General features: G+C 42.3%; 1 protein-coding gene across 3 annotated transcripts in view; it reads left to right on the forward strand.

Moving 5' to 3' along the window:
• The window catches only part of mei4 (meiosis-specific, MEI4 homolog (S. cerevisiae)), a 111,473-nt gene that overhangs the window by 16,174 nt on the left and 75,692 nt on the right, over positions 1 to 19,607 (forward strand). For 2 of the 3 annotated variants that reach the window (XM_038727324.1, XM_038727323.1), the window contains exon 4: positions 10,659 to 10,790. The exons of the other annotated variant lie outside the window; for it this stretch is intronic. In XM_038727324.1, the coding sequence (XP_038583252.1) occupies positions 10,659 to 10,790 (132 nt within the window). The remainder of the gene's footprint in view (positions 1 to 10,658; positions 10,791 to 19,607) is intronic. 3 annotated transcript variants of the gene reach the window in all.

Raw genomic sequence — 19,607 nt, forward strand, 5'->3', positions numbered from 1 at the left:
CTGGGACACGACTTTAAAATATTCAGACACCACACTAATCTGTCAAACACGCTGCTCAAAAAGATTGTCTCTGTGAACCACTCAATAGTTTTCCAGTTTAATTCCTTGCTGACGATATGAAGGGGACGACTAAGCACTTTATCATCATGTGTCAATAGATATTCTTTTGCTAAAACTATTTAAATATATTATATACACTATTTAAATCGATTTAACGGTCCTGTTCGGATCACTACAAACTACCAAACCAAGTCCGTTATTAGGCAGATCTACCTCAACCTCCCAGCATGCATTCCTGTCCTATCACAGCATCATTTTTGACATTAGGAGGCACCAAAGCTAGAAAGGTCCTGAAGATGAATAGAATAAAAAACAGTATTCTGGACATATAAACTGTGTGCTTTTAAAACTGCTGTAATCAATATTTTTAAAATAACAAAGGGTCACAAGACTTAAATAATCATCACCCAACTCTATTATCTATTTCATCACTGGCAAATGTATTTTTGCATCAGTGCGGGGCAAAGAAAATACATGACTTACAGACTGTAACAGCAGGCTGTAATGTTAGTTTTCTCACTCGTACGCGGCCTTTAAAGTAAACAGAAAATATTCAGTGGCCGAATGTTAGATGGCGCATCGTGTAACATTAGGTTTCTAGCAGCGATGCAGAAATAACTTTGAACATGGGGCGATGTAGAAACATTTGGAGAGAAATCCATTTTATGTGACGACCAAGCGGCGACCTCCAGCTGTCACGAGTGAAGCCATCTAGGAAGTAACTTAAACCTGCAGCCAGAAACTCCTCTGGTTGATAAAAGTGCGATTGTATAGATGTCTATAAGAAAATGAGGCAACTTCTCAGCTGATTTATTCCCTCAGTAAACACTTTCCTGATGAGTTTATGGTCTCAGTCGCTAGTTTCAAGTCTTCTTCACCACAGCATGATGTTCATTTAGTAAATTATGGTCCCATTTAGAGGAACAAAGGAAAGCAGAGGAGGCTTTGGGTGCATGTCGAAGTGTCCTTGGGCAAGATGCTGAACCCCGAATTGCCCCTGGTGGCTGTTCCACCAGTGTATGAATGTGTGTGAATGGTGAATGCAATGTAGTGTAAAAGTGCTTTGAGTGAGTATTATGACATTCTAGTGAATGTAGTAATTTAATATATTATTGTTATACTAACAGTAAACTATTAACTAAACATTACACTCTTTATTTAATCCGCTCGTGTACAGTTCCTCCTCCATACCACCCAGTGCAAACCTTAATCTAAATCGATCACCTTCTTGTATTTGTTGTTTTCCAGCTTTTCTCGGTTGTCGGTCAGATGAAGTAACTCGCTCATTACATTATGTTATAGCAACGTTGAGTGATCTGATCAGATGGGAGTGTGTCCATACAACTACACTGTAACTTTCTTTTATTTGACATGCTATTTTTCCTGTAAAGGAAGAAGAAAGCGTGTACATGAATCACGGGTCCAGGAAATTAGATTCTGCTGACAGGAGGGCGAGGTACAGCGTCCTCAGTTTGAGTTTAAGAAATGTCTTCCACAGGCTCCTGTAGCTCTGCTTCATTGTCATGCAGGGGCTGATGGAATACATCTTACTGTACAGTCTGAAGGGTTTTTGTGTATAACCTTTATTATTCTTAGTGAAAGATTGTTGTAAAACACTCAACATCGGTAGGATTTGGTGTTTTCGGCTCAGGTGTTCTCTGTATGAGCTGTAGCCCAGCCCACGACCTACCACTTCCTGGTCAGGGCTTCAAAATAAGCTAATGTGTGTTACAAAATAAATGTATTAGGGAAATCAGTCCGCTTTAGGGCTGTAGCTAACCATTAATTTCAGTATTAATAGGTGTTTTCTTAACAAAGTGATTAATTGTTTAGTCTCTAAGTGTGTCTCAACCTAAGCTGATGTCTTGATATTGCTAATATTATACAGTCCAAAACCCCCAAATCTTCACACTAGAGCAGCAGGAACCCGGCAACATATGGCACTTTTGCTTGTAAAATGGAAAAAAGAAAATTAATTGTTGTTGATTATTATTTTGTTATACTAATTAAATGAGCTTCCTGTTTGACTTGCAAGTTCACTGAGTATTTAAACCTGCAAATGGACCCAAACACCTCTCATAGTTTGATACAGCATGGTGGGAAACTACAAGTCAAAAGCTCATTGGAGAGTATCTCTGCGAGACATTTTGTCACTGTAGGAAACCAACCGTCATTTGTCTTACCTTTCTGAAACACCAGCTAGGAAGTCAAACAATGAAAACTACTGTATAAGAGTCCTCTGGAAGTGTCAAATAAGTGCTTACGGTCTGAAGTGTGTTCCATCTTGAGCAGAAACGCCGCAAGCAGCAGCAATTTACCCAGCGGCAGGTCCTGCCTTAGTCGCCTCCGTCCACGAGGAGAGCTCTTATTTCTGGCTGAGTTTCACAGACACACCTGGAGGAGTTTTTACGGTCTAGGAGGAAGGAGATTGGACAAGATGAAGAGCCCAGACGGTGAAATTGCAGATCCTGAATCCCAAGTGGTGTCATTCAAATGTCACTCTCCCACTGTGTTCGACTGCGGGCATATTTCATGTAATAACCTTTCGGAGAGGAGAAGCGGTTAGTGTCTGGCTGGCCTCATATAGCCTTGCACCCGCCTCATCGTACCGTGTCGTCCTTTTGTCTGCTGGAAGAACTTTTATTACCTACTCCATATATTGCATCCAGCTCGCCTCATGTGTTTCATCCCCAAACAGAACCCTCAAGTACACCTTTTATCGCTCTATTATTTCTCAGACAATAGGGCCTTTCACTGTTAGCGGCGGCTGCATTTGTCTGTAAACATGAAGAAAGGGATTATACATTATCATAAAAGATTTAAGAAGATTCAAGGAGAGCATCGTCAGATCTATTTTGCTTTCTGATTGTTAACTCGTCAAGCGGGTAGTATCTCCTGCAGCGTGCTACAGGTGATACAGAACGAGGTGCCAAACTGACCGCCATCAGTCCTTTTCAGTCACTACAACAAGAATGTAAGAAATAAAGTAGAAGAAAATGCAGCAATAACCAAAGAAAAGATACAAGGAAATAACCTCCCTCGCACCTCAAACTCAAACACAGTGATGAAGCTGGGCAGCTCACCAGAAGGTTCCTGTCTTAAGTCTCAAGTTAAGACAGGAAGAGTCTAATTTGGTATTACAGAAGCAAATCATAACTAACTTTAGGAATCCTATCTTATCTCGGGTTAGGAAATCCTAAATACTCTAATTTTTATGTCTGTTACCTAGCGACCGAGGCCACTTTTCTCATCTCGCCGAACTCAACGGCTTTTTCAAACTCAATCGCTGTTTTTTGCTTATTTTTTTATGAAACATACACTGAAAAAGGAGCAGATACAACAACCATCACTGAACTTCAAGTCAGCAAGCAGCGTTGGGCGGGCCACGAGTAGCGTGTCGTGGTGCGAGCTGGCTGCGTTGCATATTCTGGAGCTCTGCAAGTGCTGTTCCGACACCGTATGAAGGTGCTATATGTCACTTCCTGTGTCCCCTATGTGGAGCTACATAGCACTTACCGCTATGAAAATAAATCGATATTGGCGTGTAGATGTCTTCGGGGTGGGAGAGTCATCAAGCACGTAAAGTTTTGTTCAGATGTGAGCATGTACACTGGAGTTGCAACAACTTCCTGTGTCGTGGCGAAGAGTTGATCTCTGACGCCACGCCACGGACACACCCATTGATGAAAACTCCCAGATAGCACAACTTTTCATCTTCAATGCCTTTTAGAAGGCAGAATGTGTAAATCATCCAAAAATATCCGTAAAATTCAAAATGGCCGACTTCCTGTTGGGTTTAGGGCATCGCTCCAAGAGGCTTTTTGGTACGTCTTGACATGATACACGTGCCACAGAAATTTCATACACGTAGGTGAAACGTGCGGCGGGGGCTGCTTCGTTGAAGGTCACTTTCTGTTGCCAGCAGGTGGCGCTATGACTGTGGGTGAATGTCAGCATGTACATGTGTTCAGGGCGGGACTCTCATCCTACATGTACAGTTTGGTCCAGATGTGAGCATGTACACTGAAGTTACGACAACTTCCTGTGTCATGGCGAATCATCAAGTTGATCGGCCTAAATGCCTAGGAGGAGTTCGTTAAAGTACGGAGTGTGTAAATCCTCCAAAAATGGCCAACTTCCTGTTGAGTTTAGGGTATGGGTTCTTGAGGCTTTTTTGTGCGTCTTGACATGTGCATGTAGGTTGAACGTGGACGAGGGGCAAATTTTTTTCAAATTTTCTAGGTGGCGCTAGCGAGTCATTTTGCCATGCGTGAAACCCATAAAACCAGTTTTCGAGTATGTTTAGGCCCCCAAAATTGAGCTTACTTTGCAGAAGAAAAAATAAAAATCTTTACAGTTTCGGTTCGTGCTCGGGCCCTAATAACGCTTAACTCGGGAGATTAAAGATAAGCGAGTGGGCTAAAATAGCGGACACAGTCACCGCCGCATATCCGGCATCCAGCGGAGCGTTGATGCTGTCAAAAAGAAAGTCCATTTACAAGTGATGCGAAGAGAAAGGCAGCTGTTGTGTCCAGAGAGCAGATGAAACAGCTGGCGGCTCCTCCTGCGCTCCCTCACTGACCCCGGCAGAAAGCTGCGGGCTAACGTCGTCACGTTTTTCATGCGTTTCTTGATTTTAACGATCTCCTCCTATCAAAGACTTGCATTAGGATCCTTGTTACATCAAGCCTTTACATTATGTTACATAATGAGACATTATCCAGCGTTACATGCTGCCTTTCTGCTGACGAGGGTTTTGTCATCAAACACATCGGTGGAATCTATTAAGTTCGGCCTGTTGACATTTTGTTGATCTTGTAAAAGCAATAAAAGAGCAGCCGTGTGGATTAAACGAGTTAGCAAACACTAGCTGGTGGAAAAGTAAACGTTAGGAGAGTTTATTTAAGATTTTACAAAGTTAGGATGCTTCTTTTAATTAGGAAAGGAATATTGACCTTGAGGAAGTGTTAATCTGTAACAGCCTTTTTCCTAAATCACTTCCTAACCCTTATTACCATGGTTACCAAGCAGTAAGGATAGGATCTGCAGGTTAGGAAGTTTCTGTAACACGGCGCCAAATCTGTATCCTGTTCTAGATTAGATTCTTTATTCTCTTTTTCAGGACAAATTTACGCCTCCCATCCAGACTAAAACTTCAAATCCGAACTCCTAAAATGGAGAAGTTTGCAAACACCGCTGACCCGTTTTCATTTTCAAACTATGGGGTAGCTTATAAGTTTGGACAGCCGAAAAACGTAGGACTTGAGAAACAATGACGCAGACTAGTGTTGCCAAAAATATCTCTATATTTTTTAATACATATCAATTAAGAATATTTTAAACGTTTTAATTTTACTCATTTTCCACAATATCGATAATAAAAATTTGCTCTTTCACAATCTCGTCTCCCCAAAAGCGAGTTGACACACACACACACACCGCTGCAGTGCCTACATAGCCCCGCCCCCTCTCACTCACAGCGCCATCTTCTTGTCTCATTCCGGTTGATTGGTTTCATTTTTTTCCTGCCTTTTCACAAGTCCCGCCCTACTGTGCTTTGATAGGCTAGTACTCGTCGCTTGTGATTGGATGTTGGCAAAGGATACAATCAAACCCAAATTCAAGCGCTGGTACATAGCAGGCTAACGAAAGGTGCTAATAAAACCAATTTTTCAGTTTCATGTGACGTCTCATTCCAAGGAAAACGCTCCCTTGGAGGGCAAAAAGACGTTATTTTCCGCTGCCTGCCAGCCAATAAGCAAGCGAAACACTGTTACTTGGAGTTTGTTATTTTTTGCGTTGCCATAATGCTGTATGGTAGTTGTGCTTTCGGATTTACTAATCGAAGTAGGAGACAAGCCTGGGCTGTGTTAAGTGAGGGATTCCCCAGAAGGTAAAAGTAAATATTACCGCAGTCGAGCGGCGGTTTTTAACAGTAGAAATGCGGCAGCGGATGCTGTAATGTTACACGGATCGGTTATGCCCAACACTTGCAGTTTGTGTTCATATCTTTCTTACGGTGAAAGGTGATACAAATAAAATTTGACTGCTTTTGCAGCGTCTCTACGGGGAAGTCGCGGTGTTGGTCTGTTGTTTTGCCCTCCAGGTCATGTGACTGAAAACTATGAATAGAGCAAAACACCGGCTGGGCCGACACTGACCACTATAAAGAACCTCGAGATGCTGGAGACGCCTTCCCTGAACTATTAAACAAAATGCCATAAGATAGCTGTCGTGTTGTTTGCCCAACAGACATTTATAATTCTCAAAACTAAGCTAATCCCTTCAGAGCTATCAGACCTCAGGAATCTTAGACAGCAGAGTTTCAGTTGATAGGAAATGCGGGTAAAGCGTGAGGATGTAGCCTAAGCGTGGGCGCCTAACTTGTACGCCCATGTTCCACATTCTTTTCAAGTGGCGAATCACTGTATCGCCGCAAACAGACGTTTAAATCGCTGCCGTGCACCTGTGTCTAGACCGCAAGCGTTGATTTAGCTCTCATTTTTAATCTTTGGGCCCGGAGTCTCTGTGCACAACCGGGTCACGTCCGTTTTGTCTGTGCTTGGCGAATGCATCTGACAAGAAAACACACTGATAATATTGTCAAACTTTGTCAAGGAGAAGTTCAATTCACAAACATTTTAAACACAAACTCCTCTAGAGCTTTATGTATTCCTTTTTCTTTTTGTATCGTCACCAACTAGATTACCAAAGCAGCCGGTCCCATCAGGCTTGTTTATGAAAAGGCCAAAGAGGTCAAAGTGGAGCGAAGGCAGGCCTCATCAATCTACAGCCTGAGAAAATCTAGTTAGGGAAACTGAAAAACAATCTCCTCCCTTCAATCATTTCACATTATGAATTAATCTCTTGATGGGATAATCATGCAGACAATTTCACACGATGTCCTCGAAACACTCTGAGGTAATCAGCAGCAGAGGCAATGCAAAGATGATTCAATTTCAGGTCCTTTTTGTCTTTTCGTTCCTCTTTCAGTTGCTATCTGATCAGCTTTAAGCGTCTAACTGTTCTCACCCAGGTTGAATTCCCCAGACCCAACTGAAAAGCAACAATGGTCATGATGCCCTTGAGCCAAACATTTAATTTTTAAGATTTAATTAAAAGCTGCAGCAGCAGATAACTGTGTGCGTTGGGCACCAGGATGAAACAACCAAAAGGTAAAAGTCGGACGGTGTTAAGTCATTTTCTTCTTGTTAACTAATCCAATGTGCAGAACCAAACCTGTTAATGTATCTACTGACAAGTCCTGTGTATCACATCTGCTCTTCCTCATGCCACGACATCTCACGATATTAAAACGTGAAAAGCTGTCTCATCTCATGAGTAGGATGGAGTGTGAGAGTAAAGTTAGCATAGAAGATGCCCTTGCCATTTTTAAATTGTTTGTTCAGCAGCATTTTGGGATCCTGGTGGAAACCATAAACAGCGACAGAGTGACAGACAAGACACGAACAATATATACAAGCTAGGGCTGAAACGATTTATCGATAAATCCGATTACTAAAAAGCATCAACACAAATTCTTTGCACCAACTCTGGAATTGTACGGTCTGCACTACTACTACTACTACAGCCTACTGCAACAGCTCGACGCCAATGCTTCAGCATTTGATCAGAAAGCACCCGGTCTATCATCAGTCCACGGAGCGGACCACAGACAAGGTACAAGTAACGGCAACTTTAGCAATGAACTGAAATCAGGATTGATTGTTGAATTGAAGGCTGGCAAAAGTACGCCGCAGTTCTCAGCTGTAAATGTACACACGTAGGTTTGTTGTTGTTGTCCTCCGCCTGGTTTAAAATTATCTAGCTGCAGTACCGGAGTCTGCGGTCTCAGGACCCCTGCAATCCTGGGACCGAGAGTAACATAGCAGGCAGTATCAAAGTACTGCAGCTACGTACTACTCGCCTGGTTGGGCCGTGAGTTTGTGTTTTGTAACCCATCACATTCATGAGTTACACAGCTGATCCCTTTACGGGGGAGGGGTCACACCTGTATCATCACACCTCTAGTGAGCCACACTGTTGCACTGGGTGACAGCTTTTTCTGACAGGTAGTTAGAAAGTGTTGCGAGACGGACTAACGCATCGTTTTATTGGTTTTGGTCTTTTCATTGGATTTGGCGACAGTACAGAAAATACTGATTCACGCCTTATCCTTTTAAACAGGTTTGGATTTGCCCATTCTGACGTTATTGATCTAAAGTGTGTTAAATGGATTTTAGTGATGTCGTGGGAGTTCACCTTTCAGGTCGACTTGTGCTGTGCTTATGATTGTGTTCCTTGTGGTATCTTCTTGTAGCCTCATAATCAGACTGACTTATATTTTCTTTAACTTCATTCATCCAGTCTGACATTGTGTTCCTGTTCGGCCATATCTGTTTTGATTTGTTTTGCCTTAACCAATCAGTAGCAAGCGACGTATCTGTCCGTCCCATGGTAATTGTCTGTCGAAGGGGAAGAAATATGTTGTTGTTCTTCATAGATGTTGCTTGTTAGGTAGCAAAGCTATGAAGGGTTATGACATCCTTTTGTTATTCAGCCTAAAAATGTTCACTGCACCTGTTTGAACAACAAGTCAGTGAACATGAGGGCGGTGAGTTTTACAGGCCAGTCTTGCAGCTGTTCTTGTATAACGGAAGTGGAAGAACGTTAAGTGTGTCTTTAAATTGTGTTGGACTCTGCCAAGGCTGTCCCTTGTTGCCTGACTTTCATTTACAAAAGCTCTGTTGTACAAGGCGGCATTGTTTCACTGTTTTTATGTTGTTGTTTTTTTTTAGTTTGTAATCTGAAACAGTTTAAACTCCAAGGTACATTTTTTTTTAAATAAAATGTGTTGTGACAGTATTTTAACAATAGTCAGCAACAGGATTGTACATGTTGGAGGTTCTTAATAACGAGCGTCAGTTTCTTCTGAGTGTGAGGCCTCTGGAGGCTGCGTGTTTATGTGGAGGAGTTTCTTTGTGGGTGACCGTTAAAAATAGCAGCAGATATGGCAAAGTTTTGTAGGTGGGAATTCATGTCCTGTCTCACACGTTTCCACACATTTGACTGCAGCAACAAAACAATCAATTATCGTCAAGTTCAACTGCAGTCACATCCAAAACGATGTGAGACAACAAATTTGTTTAAAGGCATAATGTTTCCTCCCTGAAACACAGTGGCTGAAAGGATTTAGCCTGGTGCTTCTTTAAAAAATCTTTAAACCACTGTCATATATAATCTTTGGGTGTGAAGAATACATTTTTATTTTATTGCTCTGTCTGGTGGCCAGGTGAATTCACTGTTAGACCAGGGGTCGGCAAATAAGTAAATCCAACGAAGGTTAAAATCAAGGGCAGCTGGACTTGGTTGAAGATAAGTAAAGTAAAAAATAAGTAAAGTTTTTTCACGCCGTTACATGGCCGGCCCGAACTTAGTCAAATTATTTCACATCCTTTTATTTGCCCGTTTAGCTCAGCCAAACGTAGTGTGCGTGAATCCTGTTGGGAGGGTTGTATGATCGATCCCAACATAAGGTGGGTATTTCTTTTCTCCTTTGCATGCTCGCGATATATAGCGTGTGCTGCAGTGTGTGTGCGCCGCCCGCCGTTTGATCCGCATTCATAAACAAATGGACGTTTATTTTCATTTTATGGGGATCCAATCACACGTGTACTGACGGCTTTTTCAGAGGTGTGTCGAGCAATCCAGAGACTCTTTTGAATGAACTTTGAACTTCTGAACTTTTCAGAGTAAAAGCTCTCAATAAACCCAACATGGAGCATTGCTCCAATGTTCTCGTGCTTTTATTTTGGAGGCACAATCACTTAAGAGGAAGTGATTATTTAACCGTTGCTGCCCACCACTGCGTTGGACAATCTAAAAGAAAATGGTTTGTTTTGTTGACATGAACATAAGAACCAATAATCAGTGATTATCTTCCTAAAGGATAATTGGGTCGATTTTGGGTCTGATTCGCCCTCCCAACAATTGGGGGGTTTACGGACATAATCTTAAGGTCGCTAACTGGATTGGAGGCTCCGGGCCCTTCAGCAGCCAATGAGAGCAAGCTGACCAGCGTGTTGTGTATCTGCTCTCGCTATATGCTGTTTGCATCTGTTTTGAGGTTGTTCTGCAACTGCCTAGAGCTGAAATTATCATTATTATGAAATTAATTAAATAGTCGTTGGGCAGAAAATTATTCTGATAAGTGATGAATCGGTTGTATTTAAGGGAAACATGTCAAAGATTCACTTGTTCAAGCTTTGTTCAAACCAGAAAATTAGCTGCTTTTCTGGTCAAATATTATAGTAAACTGAATAACAAGACATTTGAAGACATCACCTTCTGTTCTGAGAAATTATAATGGCTATAACAAAGTAGCCCAACCTTGGACACACATTGCGTTCACCTTGTAGTCTTGTGCAGCTGTTTGGTGTCAATCAGTTTGGCACGAATTGTCCGCGCACGTTCATTGTATCCAGTTTGTGATTGGTAGAATTAGTCGATTTACAGATTTTGTATTCTCAGTGCTAGCAAGTTCTAAAGGTTAGTGTGAAAACTCTCCATCAATAATCTGTTGTTTTTCCAAACCTCAGCTCCAGGCTGCAGAGAAGCTGACGGACTACCTGATCACGCTGGGGAGCAGCAGCATGTCAAAGTCCTTTCTAATTCGTCACATGCTGTCTCAGATCAGCGCTCTGGCGGATCAGCTCTGGCAGGCCTTCCAGGTAAACACCCCCACTGCTTCACCACACATGCTCTTGCATTCCCATTGTGCTCTTCTTCTTCTTTCTCATTTGGCTCGACGTTGATCCCTTTCTACTTGATCCGCTGCCTCGTGATTGTGCTCTCCCTGTTTTTGTGTGTTGATCATTGCTCTTACCCTTTAGCAGTTTTGCCAAAGCAGAAACTTTTTCATCTGTTTAGCATTCGAGCCTTATTGTGATCATGAATCTCTCTCCCACTAGCATTACTGGTTTATTTCTCTCTGGCTTTCTCCCCCATTGTCTCCTTTCTCTCTTTCACGCTCTGTTTTATGTCACCTTTTTGCTCTTGGAGAGCCAGCCTTTGTGCAAGGCCTTACGTGCAAACAGCTTGCCCTATTGACTCGTCGCCACGGCCGCTTCTATACCGCCATAATCAATACTGCGTCCCACCAGTTCCCCGTCTGCCATGTATTCAAATGTCTCAGTAGCTTTGGCAACCGCTTGAGTCAGAGGCCAGACGAGAGCTGCATTTGGCCGGCCTGCTTCCTGTGAAAGGCAGAGCTGAGTGTCGAGCCACCGGGGGTCCTTCGAAATGGAAATGTGTAAAAAAGGACATGGATACAGATGATTTTCCCCTCTTAACCCCTCCCGCTGAGCACCCCTCCTCCTCAGTAGGGTTGGTCATGCTCGCTTGTGCCTGTTTTTCTCTCTCGAGGCGGAAGAGAATTTTAATAACCCTGTATTTTTGAGGGCCAAGTAGAAGGAAAAAAGAATCTCTCAACCCACTGCTCACTAAAGATATTGACAATGCAAGACAGCCTTGTGCTGCCGCAGAGCCATTGTCGCCAACAAACCAGCAGTAACGGTTATTCATGAGGACGAATCCTCCACAAACTGTCATTTAAAAGTGGAGCGGCGTCATCGTCCTCGGTCATTCAGGGGACCTGTTATTCTGAACTTAGATTAACCGTTGTGGAGGCGCAGATCCCTGTTAATGTGGTGGTTCAAAACACGCAGACACAGACTCCAAAATGCACCGCTTCACGTAACAGGAGCATGTGCAATTTGCCCTAAATATTGTTGACTATTATTGTTGTTACTATTGTTCTTAAAAAACACTTTAAAAGCACATGTACATGCACAAAAGGCATGTGAATAGTAACAATATTTAAATAAATGTTCCTTCCAGAAACTGTGTGTGAAGTCAGAGATTTACACAGGTAAAACCTGCAGTATCACTGTTGAGTATGTTGGATATAAACCATGGTCAAGCGTTTGTGTCAGTTGCTGCATTTGGAATATAACCAGAAACTTGAGTGACTGGCGAGAATACCTCAGATGAACACAGCCTCCATATCAAGCGCGCAGCTATATCATATCTATATATATTGAGATTGCTTTTGAAGACTCTGTTTGCTCGAAGACGGAGCCGCTGGATTGTCTTATTTGCTCGTAGCTCCATGCTTGCAGCTCCTTGCGGTTCATCCTCTTAGGGAACGAGGTCTCAGGGGAAGAGCTGTGTGCCGCTCGTTATGTAGGGGAGACTACATCTATATTTCCATTAACATTTTATGTTCTGAGCTCATGCTGTTATCCAGAGGGAATGATAATGAGTGAATCTTATCACCACCATCGCAAACACACTGTCAGAGTTTGTAGTTACAGTGCCCAGAGTTTATCTGTAAGAAAACACTGAGATGGTAGGATAGAAATGTGGTAAGTAACTTTTATGTTTCTCAAACATGTTTCGTTCATAAAATAGTGAAGCTCCAGCTGCAGGAAAAACAAGGAGTAAAGGTCACAGGTCAAGAGGTCCCAAAGGGTTTGAACTACAAAGTAGCCTGTCTATATTATTAAGTGAGAACAAAAAAGCAGACTTGCAAATATATTTTTTGACATCCTCAAACCAGATAAATCCTCTTTGGCGCCCCCTTTAGGCGCGCGTAGACCCCATGGTGGGAACCACTTCTCTGACCAATTGTTCAGAACCCAAAGACATTCAATTTACAATGACATTTACATTTTCGAAGCTGCAGCTGGCATATAATGTTCTTTTTGTTGGCAAAAATCTACTATTTCAGCCCTACAGAGAATAAAAAAATCAGTGAAGCATTCTGGTACCAAGCCTCCTCTTGTAAATCTAATCCCATATGGCACACACAAGTCAGTTTAAGATGCTAAGGTAAAATTTACTGTGACATTGAACTATATGTCACTTTGCTGAGGAGCTGACGAAACACCCTCTGGGAGTTCCTTGTCCCCTGTTTGAAGACCACTGAGCTCTACAGCTACCACACCTCCTGTATAAAGCTTTCATACAGTCCCCAGGCCGAGTGGAAGCTATGAACTGACCCCTGCTTCAGCTCTTTGTCAGCAGCAGCAGACTCGAACTCCCCGTCATTAGTGCTGAGTGAAAAGTATTTCTCAGCATGGAGGATTTCCTTTTGTGTGGGGAAACTGTCATGGTGGTGACATGAGTGGATGGCTTCTCTGTCTCCATTTATTAAGTTTCCAGTCAGTTTGATTTTTTTTTTATTTAGTGTCACGACACTAACACGACAATGGAAGCAAGTTTCTCCAAAGTAGCACATCACTTGGTGACAATATTGTTTACAGTTTAGTTTGTCTGGCTATAATATTGCCTTAGTTCATGCTTCAACTGTGTGGTTACGGAAGCTGAAACAAACTGGTGTGCTTGCGTGCTTGAGCTCCTTTTTACCAGTCGATTGAACCTGCTTTGAAAAGGAGTGTCTTTTGTTAGTGGATACGTGAATTTAACATGATTTCAAAAGCTAAATCATCATCTGATTATGAACCGTTCAGGCAGGTAGGCTAAATAATCGACCTGTTTAAAACATTTATTTGTGCAAATAAACTGGTAACAATGGTAACAAACCTGCTTCCCTGATCAGAAAGCGCTACAAGGTAACAATGCCCTTGTTCTTCCTGGTCCAGAGCAAATCTACAGATGTGAATGTTTCTGTTTTGTTTTTTTTAGGCATTGGCGAAGACAGGTGCAGCCTTTTATCAGTTTAGTTCAACAGCATGGACAAACATGCCTGCAGCTGCCCTGCAGCACAACATCTGAGAGCACAGGATCAACTGCCTACGCTACTGAAAAGACATTATAACTTCATTCTGGGCAAAAGAAGCTATTTTTTCTTTTCAGTTTAGTACTCGGATCTAATTTTGTAATGTAGGTAATGTGAGCTGTGGTGCGTCAATGGGTATCCATCAAACGCAGAGTTGCTTTGCATTCCCATCTATTCCTGGTGGCAAAACAATGACAGAGCATTAGTCACACTACCTGCAACATTAAAAAAAAAAAAGTTCATGAATCCCTCAGGAGCTGATGAGAAGCATTTACATTCAGGGTAGTTTATCAGTATACAACACAAATGTGTATAATGCACATATGCAGTACCTAGTTAAGGGCTAGACAGACAATCAGAAGCAGGGTAGGGCGGTTCCTGACAAGTAATGTGATACAAAACAAAGCAGCTTCCTTCAGATACCCGGGTTCGGTTCAGCTGTACATGTTCCGCCTGGCTCTGACATCCCTTCACTCAAAGCAATCTCAGTCCCCGTTCTCATCTGTGACACCACGAGCTACCTCACGCCATCAGAGCAGCGGCGTCCCTCTCTGACTTCAAGAAGCTGCTGAAAACTCTGCAGAGAACACTTCCTCCGATAACACCTCCAAACTCTAACATGCACTGCCTGTGCTCTTCTTCTTCTTCAGTCCCCTTACAATTATCTTTTTATTGATTGCACAATTCTTCTCAGCTGATTTATTCCCTCAGTAAACACTTTCCTGATGAGTTTATGGTCTTAGTCGCTAGTTTCAAGTCTTCTTCAACACAGCATGATGTTCATTTAGTAAATTATGGTCCCATTTAGAGGAAAATGGACCAGAAAGCAGGGGAGGCTTTAGGGCGGGGCTACCGTCTGATTGACAAATCATTAACATGGCGACTTGTCAATCAGGATAGAGGCGACTCGTATCCACGGCACTGTGTGAACATAACCAGCAGTGTTGGCCAAGCTTACCAGGAGTCGGCTGTTCATTTCCCTGTAAATACGTTTTGATTTAAGCCTGTTTTTAGCTAGCCAAAATTGCCATCCTGGTTAAAATCAGTTGACGTGAATTGCGGATGCTCCTTGCTAACCAAGCTAGCTAGCCAGCGCCACCGTCTCGTCCAGATATATCCAGTGCTGCTGGTTCATTCTCAAGGCTTTAAAACGGCAGTCCACAAACCAATGAGTGACGTCATGGTGACTACGTCCCACTTTTATACAGGCTATGGTTGTTCCTGCCAAATGAGTAAATGTAACGTAAACCTATTACGTGCACAAAAAAATATATATAACTCAATAAAGGAAAGGGAAAAAGCGTCAAACAGTAAAACTTAATACCGCTTAAGTTTGATCCAAAGTTTTGTATTTACATGCTGTGTCAGTCGGCCTGTACCTTCCAGCCAGGTGCTGTTATTTTCAGTGTCTGTCAGTGATTTATGTGGACATTCAGATTCAGTTAACCCTTCACTCCTGCTGATAACACAACCATATGGTTTGCTGGCCCAAATCTCTGGCCTCTAGATCAACCATCACTGCAGGGGAGATTCAACATATTTCTGTTCAGCTGCCTTGTTTTTCTCCCTTCCTAATTGGGACCCAGTAGAGTAACCCTGTTTGCCAGAATCAAACTCCTCGGGTAACAGGAATAGTGTCGAACTTATCACAGGTGTAGCTAACCATGTATCCTTCACACACATGGCTGTGGCTGCAGGTGAGAGGCCACTACTCTCATGTAAAGAAAGTCCTTTAAATTACTTAGAGTCTAGTTTATTTAATAGGTTTATTAAGCACAATGTGATGGCAAAAGTAGATTTTTAAGTTCCCAAAGGTGGTTAAAACATTTTGTTTGTCGGGTGTCCCCGGGGAAAATTTTAGTGTTTTTAGTAATTCATTAACTCAAGAAACTCCTTATCAAGGTTTTAACTACTCTCTATATATACAGTAGTTAGCTAGTTTTATCTGCTTAGTTTCCAACGTAGGGGTCGGGCACCTCCAAAGGGACACCAGATAAATCTCAGGGGTCGGAAGATAATTAATGGGAGAGGAACAAATAAAAAAACTACTTAAATCTGTTTACAGGTTTTTGCTTTTTCTCTAATCTTTGTTGTTCGTAAAATACAAGATAATTTTACCTCTTTGGGCCTGAAAGAGTTTTTTAAAAATGAAACCATGTGGGTTTAAAATGTAAAAATATATGTAGAAAGAGAGATTCTGCACATTCAAAGTTCTAAGTTAAGGATTAAGGATTTTTCTACATACCTTGGAACCTGCATTGCATATTCTTCTGAAACATAAGCTCCCTGTATTGTTATAATTAAATTCCTAAGTAGTAGTTCTATTATTATTATTTAAATATTAAACTCAGTTCATCAGCATACCACCTGCTTCTGCCGTGAATGCCAAACAGGCCTCCACCCTTCTCCAGCTGGTGGTTAAGAGAGCAGATCGTTCCCATCTGCCCCGGGACTTTTAGCTGACTCAGGCCTTTATGTTTGAGGGGTTGGGAGGACAGGAGATGATGGCTGAAGGGCTTTGTGTCATGTTAACACATCATCAGCCTTATTTCCTTGATATCATTCGCATCATAGTTGGGGAGACCTTAACAGCCCGTCTGGGCGTTTGTCTGGAGACACACGACAACGAGCTAATGAGGAAACCAGTTGGGAGATTTTCACGTCTTGAAACAAAATCAAATACATGTTGTTCAGGTTGTGCTAGTTCATTTCCACAGGTAGATTTTTTTTCTGTACAGTATCACATTGTAGATATACAGTGGGGAGAACAAGTATTTGATACACTGCTGATTTTGCAGGTTTTCCTACTTACAAAGCATGTAGAGGTCTGTAAATTTTATCATAGGTTCACTTCAACTGTGAGAGACGGAATCTAAAATCCAGAAAATCACATTGTATGATTTTTAAATAATTAATTAGCATTTTATTGCATGACATAAGTATTTGATACATCAGAAAAGCAGAACTTAATATTAGGTACAGAAACCTTTGTTTGCAATTACAGAGATCATACGTTTCCTGTAGTTCTTGACCAGGTTTGCACACACTGCAGCAGGGATTTTGGCCCACTCCTCCATGCAGACCTTCTCCTTCAGGTCTGGAGACTGGCTAGGCCACTCCAGGACCTTGAGATGCTTCTTATGGAGCCACTCCTTAGTTGCCCTGGCTGTGTGTTGTCATGCTGGAAGACCTAGCCACGACCCATCTTCAGAGCTCTTACTGAGGGAAGGAGGTTGTTGGCCAAGATCTCGCGATACATGGCCCCATCCATCCTCCCCTCAATACGGTGCAGTCGTCCTGTCCCCTTTGCAGAAATGCATCCCCAAAGAATGATATTTCCACCTTCATGCTTCACGGTTGGGATTGTGTTCTTGGGGTTGTACTCATCCTTCTTCTACCTCCAAACACGGTGAGTGGAGTTTAGACCATAAAGCTCTATTTTTGTCTCATCAGACCACATGACCTTCTCCCATGCCTCCTCTGGATCATCCAGATGGCCATTGGATCTTGCGTGTGCTGCAGGATTTTAATCCATGACGGCGTACTGTGTCAGGTCATTGACCAGGTCCTGCCGTGTAGTTCTGGGCTCATCCCTCACCTTCCTCATGATCATTGATGCCCCACGAGGTGAGATCTTGCATGGAGCCCCAGACCGAGGGAGACTGACCGTCATCTTGAACTTCTTCCATTTTCTAATAATTCTGCCAACAGTTGTTGCCTTCTCACCAAGCTGCTTGCCTATTGTCCTGTAGCCCATCCCAGCCTTGTGCAGGTCTACAATTTCATCCCTGATGTCCTTACACAGCTCTCTGTTCTTAGCCACTGTGGAAGGGTTGAGTCTGTTTGTGTGTGGACAGGTGTCTTTTATACAGGTAACGACTTCAAACAGGTGCAGTTAATACAGGTAATGAGTGGAGAACAGGAGGGCTTCTTAAAGAAGATATACCAGACCTCTTCATGCTTTGTAAGTAGGAAAACCTGCAAAATCAGCAGTGTATCAAATACTTGTTCTCCCCACTGTATGGATTGTTAATTTTCCTCTGATTGCAATTAGCAGTACCTTTAATTATTCAAGGTATAAAGGTAGTTATCATTAAACAACACAAGGTTGTACAATTAAATGAAGGTTTGTATTCCCTTCAAGCTACACACATAGGATCAGATGATTTAAGGTGTATTTGTGTATGGTAACATATAAACAAATTAAATATACAGTTTGTTATGTATACGAGTGCTAGATCCGGGATGATGGGAAGATCCCTGCAATGATGTGGGCACAGCAGTCTCTGATTGTCCCTTGCTAAGCAGAGTCCCATTTCATCCAGACCGGACCTTATCCACGAGCAGCCTTCCTCCAAACTACTGCATCTCTGAGCTCTTTTTTTTTTTTTTTTTACCAAATCAAATACATTTGGCAGTGATCTCCTTTTTAATAACTAATGCAATATCTAATATTCCATTTGCTGAAACTCCCCTAAGACAGTTTGGAGGCTCGTCTCCAGCTTTTAAAACCTGGATTAATTCATCATTTGCTCTGCAAATGTCATAGCTGAAAACTGTTTCCTAAAGTTGACACGGCCACATTGGAGCAGATGAACCCAGTGAATTTGATCTTAAATGAACGACTCAATGATCGACCATCTAAATGCGTAAAGCAGACATAATGACTTTACATGATAAACCGTGGGTCACTTAAGTTTAAAGCTGTCATAGGGATCATCTAAAGATGACAGATTAAGTGTTTTGGATGCACTATTTCAAGGACGTAAGTAGAAGTGAGTGGAGGCATTAAAGTCATGAGTATTCTATCAGGAGCAGGGTGGTTGAGGCCAGTGTTCCTGTCTGACATACATCCTCAGAGATGCCTGGTGCCACTGTCCTTGGAGCAGTGCAGCATACAGATAAGCCCGGCCATCTGGGCGCTGTGTTGTTCTGTCAGAGGGCGTGACAGTCAGTGGCATACACCAAACAGCCACAGCCCCTCAGGACAAAGCCACCATGAAACCCAGCAATAACACTAAACCACTGGGCGGTGTAAATGCCACTCTGACGCCATTACTATGCACCCTCAGTTGTCATTGACCCACTGTCTGCATTTTATGCAAACTTTGGGTGGTCTGTCGCTAGCTGTCTTATCTTCAACACATGTTTGTTTTTATTTTTTTTTTACTGATTTACTGGAGAGGATTGTTGGTGTTTAAGATAAAATATCAGCTGGGTCCCGTTCAACAAGGAGAAAACAACGAGGAAGCAGATTAATCACTTGAATGATTCCCAGAGCCTGAGGTGATTGTTTTATAGTGTTGTGGTACTTGAGATGGATCGTCTTGGAATCGACCGCATTTCTAATCGGCCTTGTTATGGTCTCAGACACAGAGGACTCTGGATTTTTATTTCAAGACCACAACTGTGGTGATATCAGTTAACTTGCCTGTGCATCACCTGACCATCTTTACTTTGACTGGATGTAAACCGTTACTTAATAAATATTAGCTATACGTTTAAAATAAGCTTTCTGTGTACATTAGGACACTAGTTTCAGTTGCTTACCAGCTATTAGCCATCTGTCTAGGTGCACAAACTACCCAGATTACTTATCTTAAATATTTAGAGAAGTAGCTAATGCAGTGTTAACTTTGCGTAACAGTAGTGAGCATTACATGTAGCGGTCCCTGAAAGTGTCTCCCATCTGCCAGGACCTGAAACGACGACCTAATGTCCCCTCAAGTGTTATGTCAACAAACCA

Source organism: Micropterus salmoides, unplaced genomic scaffold, assembly GCF_014851395.1.
Source record: "Micropterus salmoides isolate LMB-PRFRI ecotype aquatic unplaced genomic scaffold, ASM1485139v1 Ms_hic_scaffold_18, whole genome shotgun sequence".
Lineage (NCBI taxonomy): Eukaryota > Metazoa > Chordata > Actinopteri > Centrarchiformes > Centrarchidae > Micropterus > Micropterus salmoides.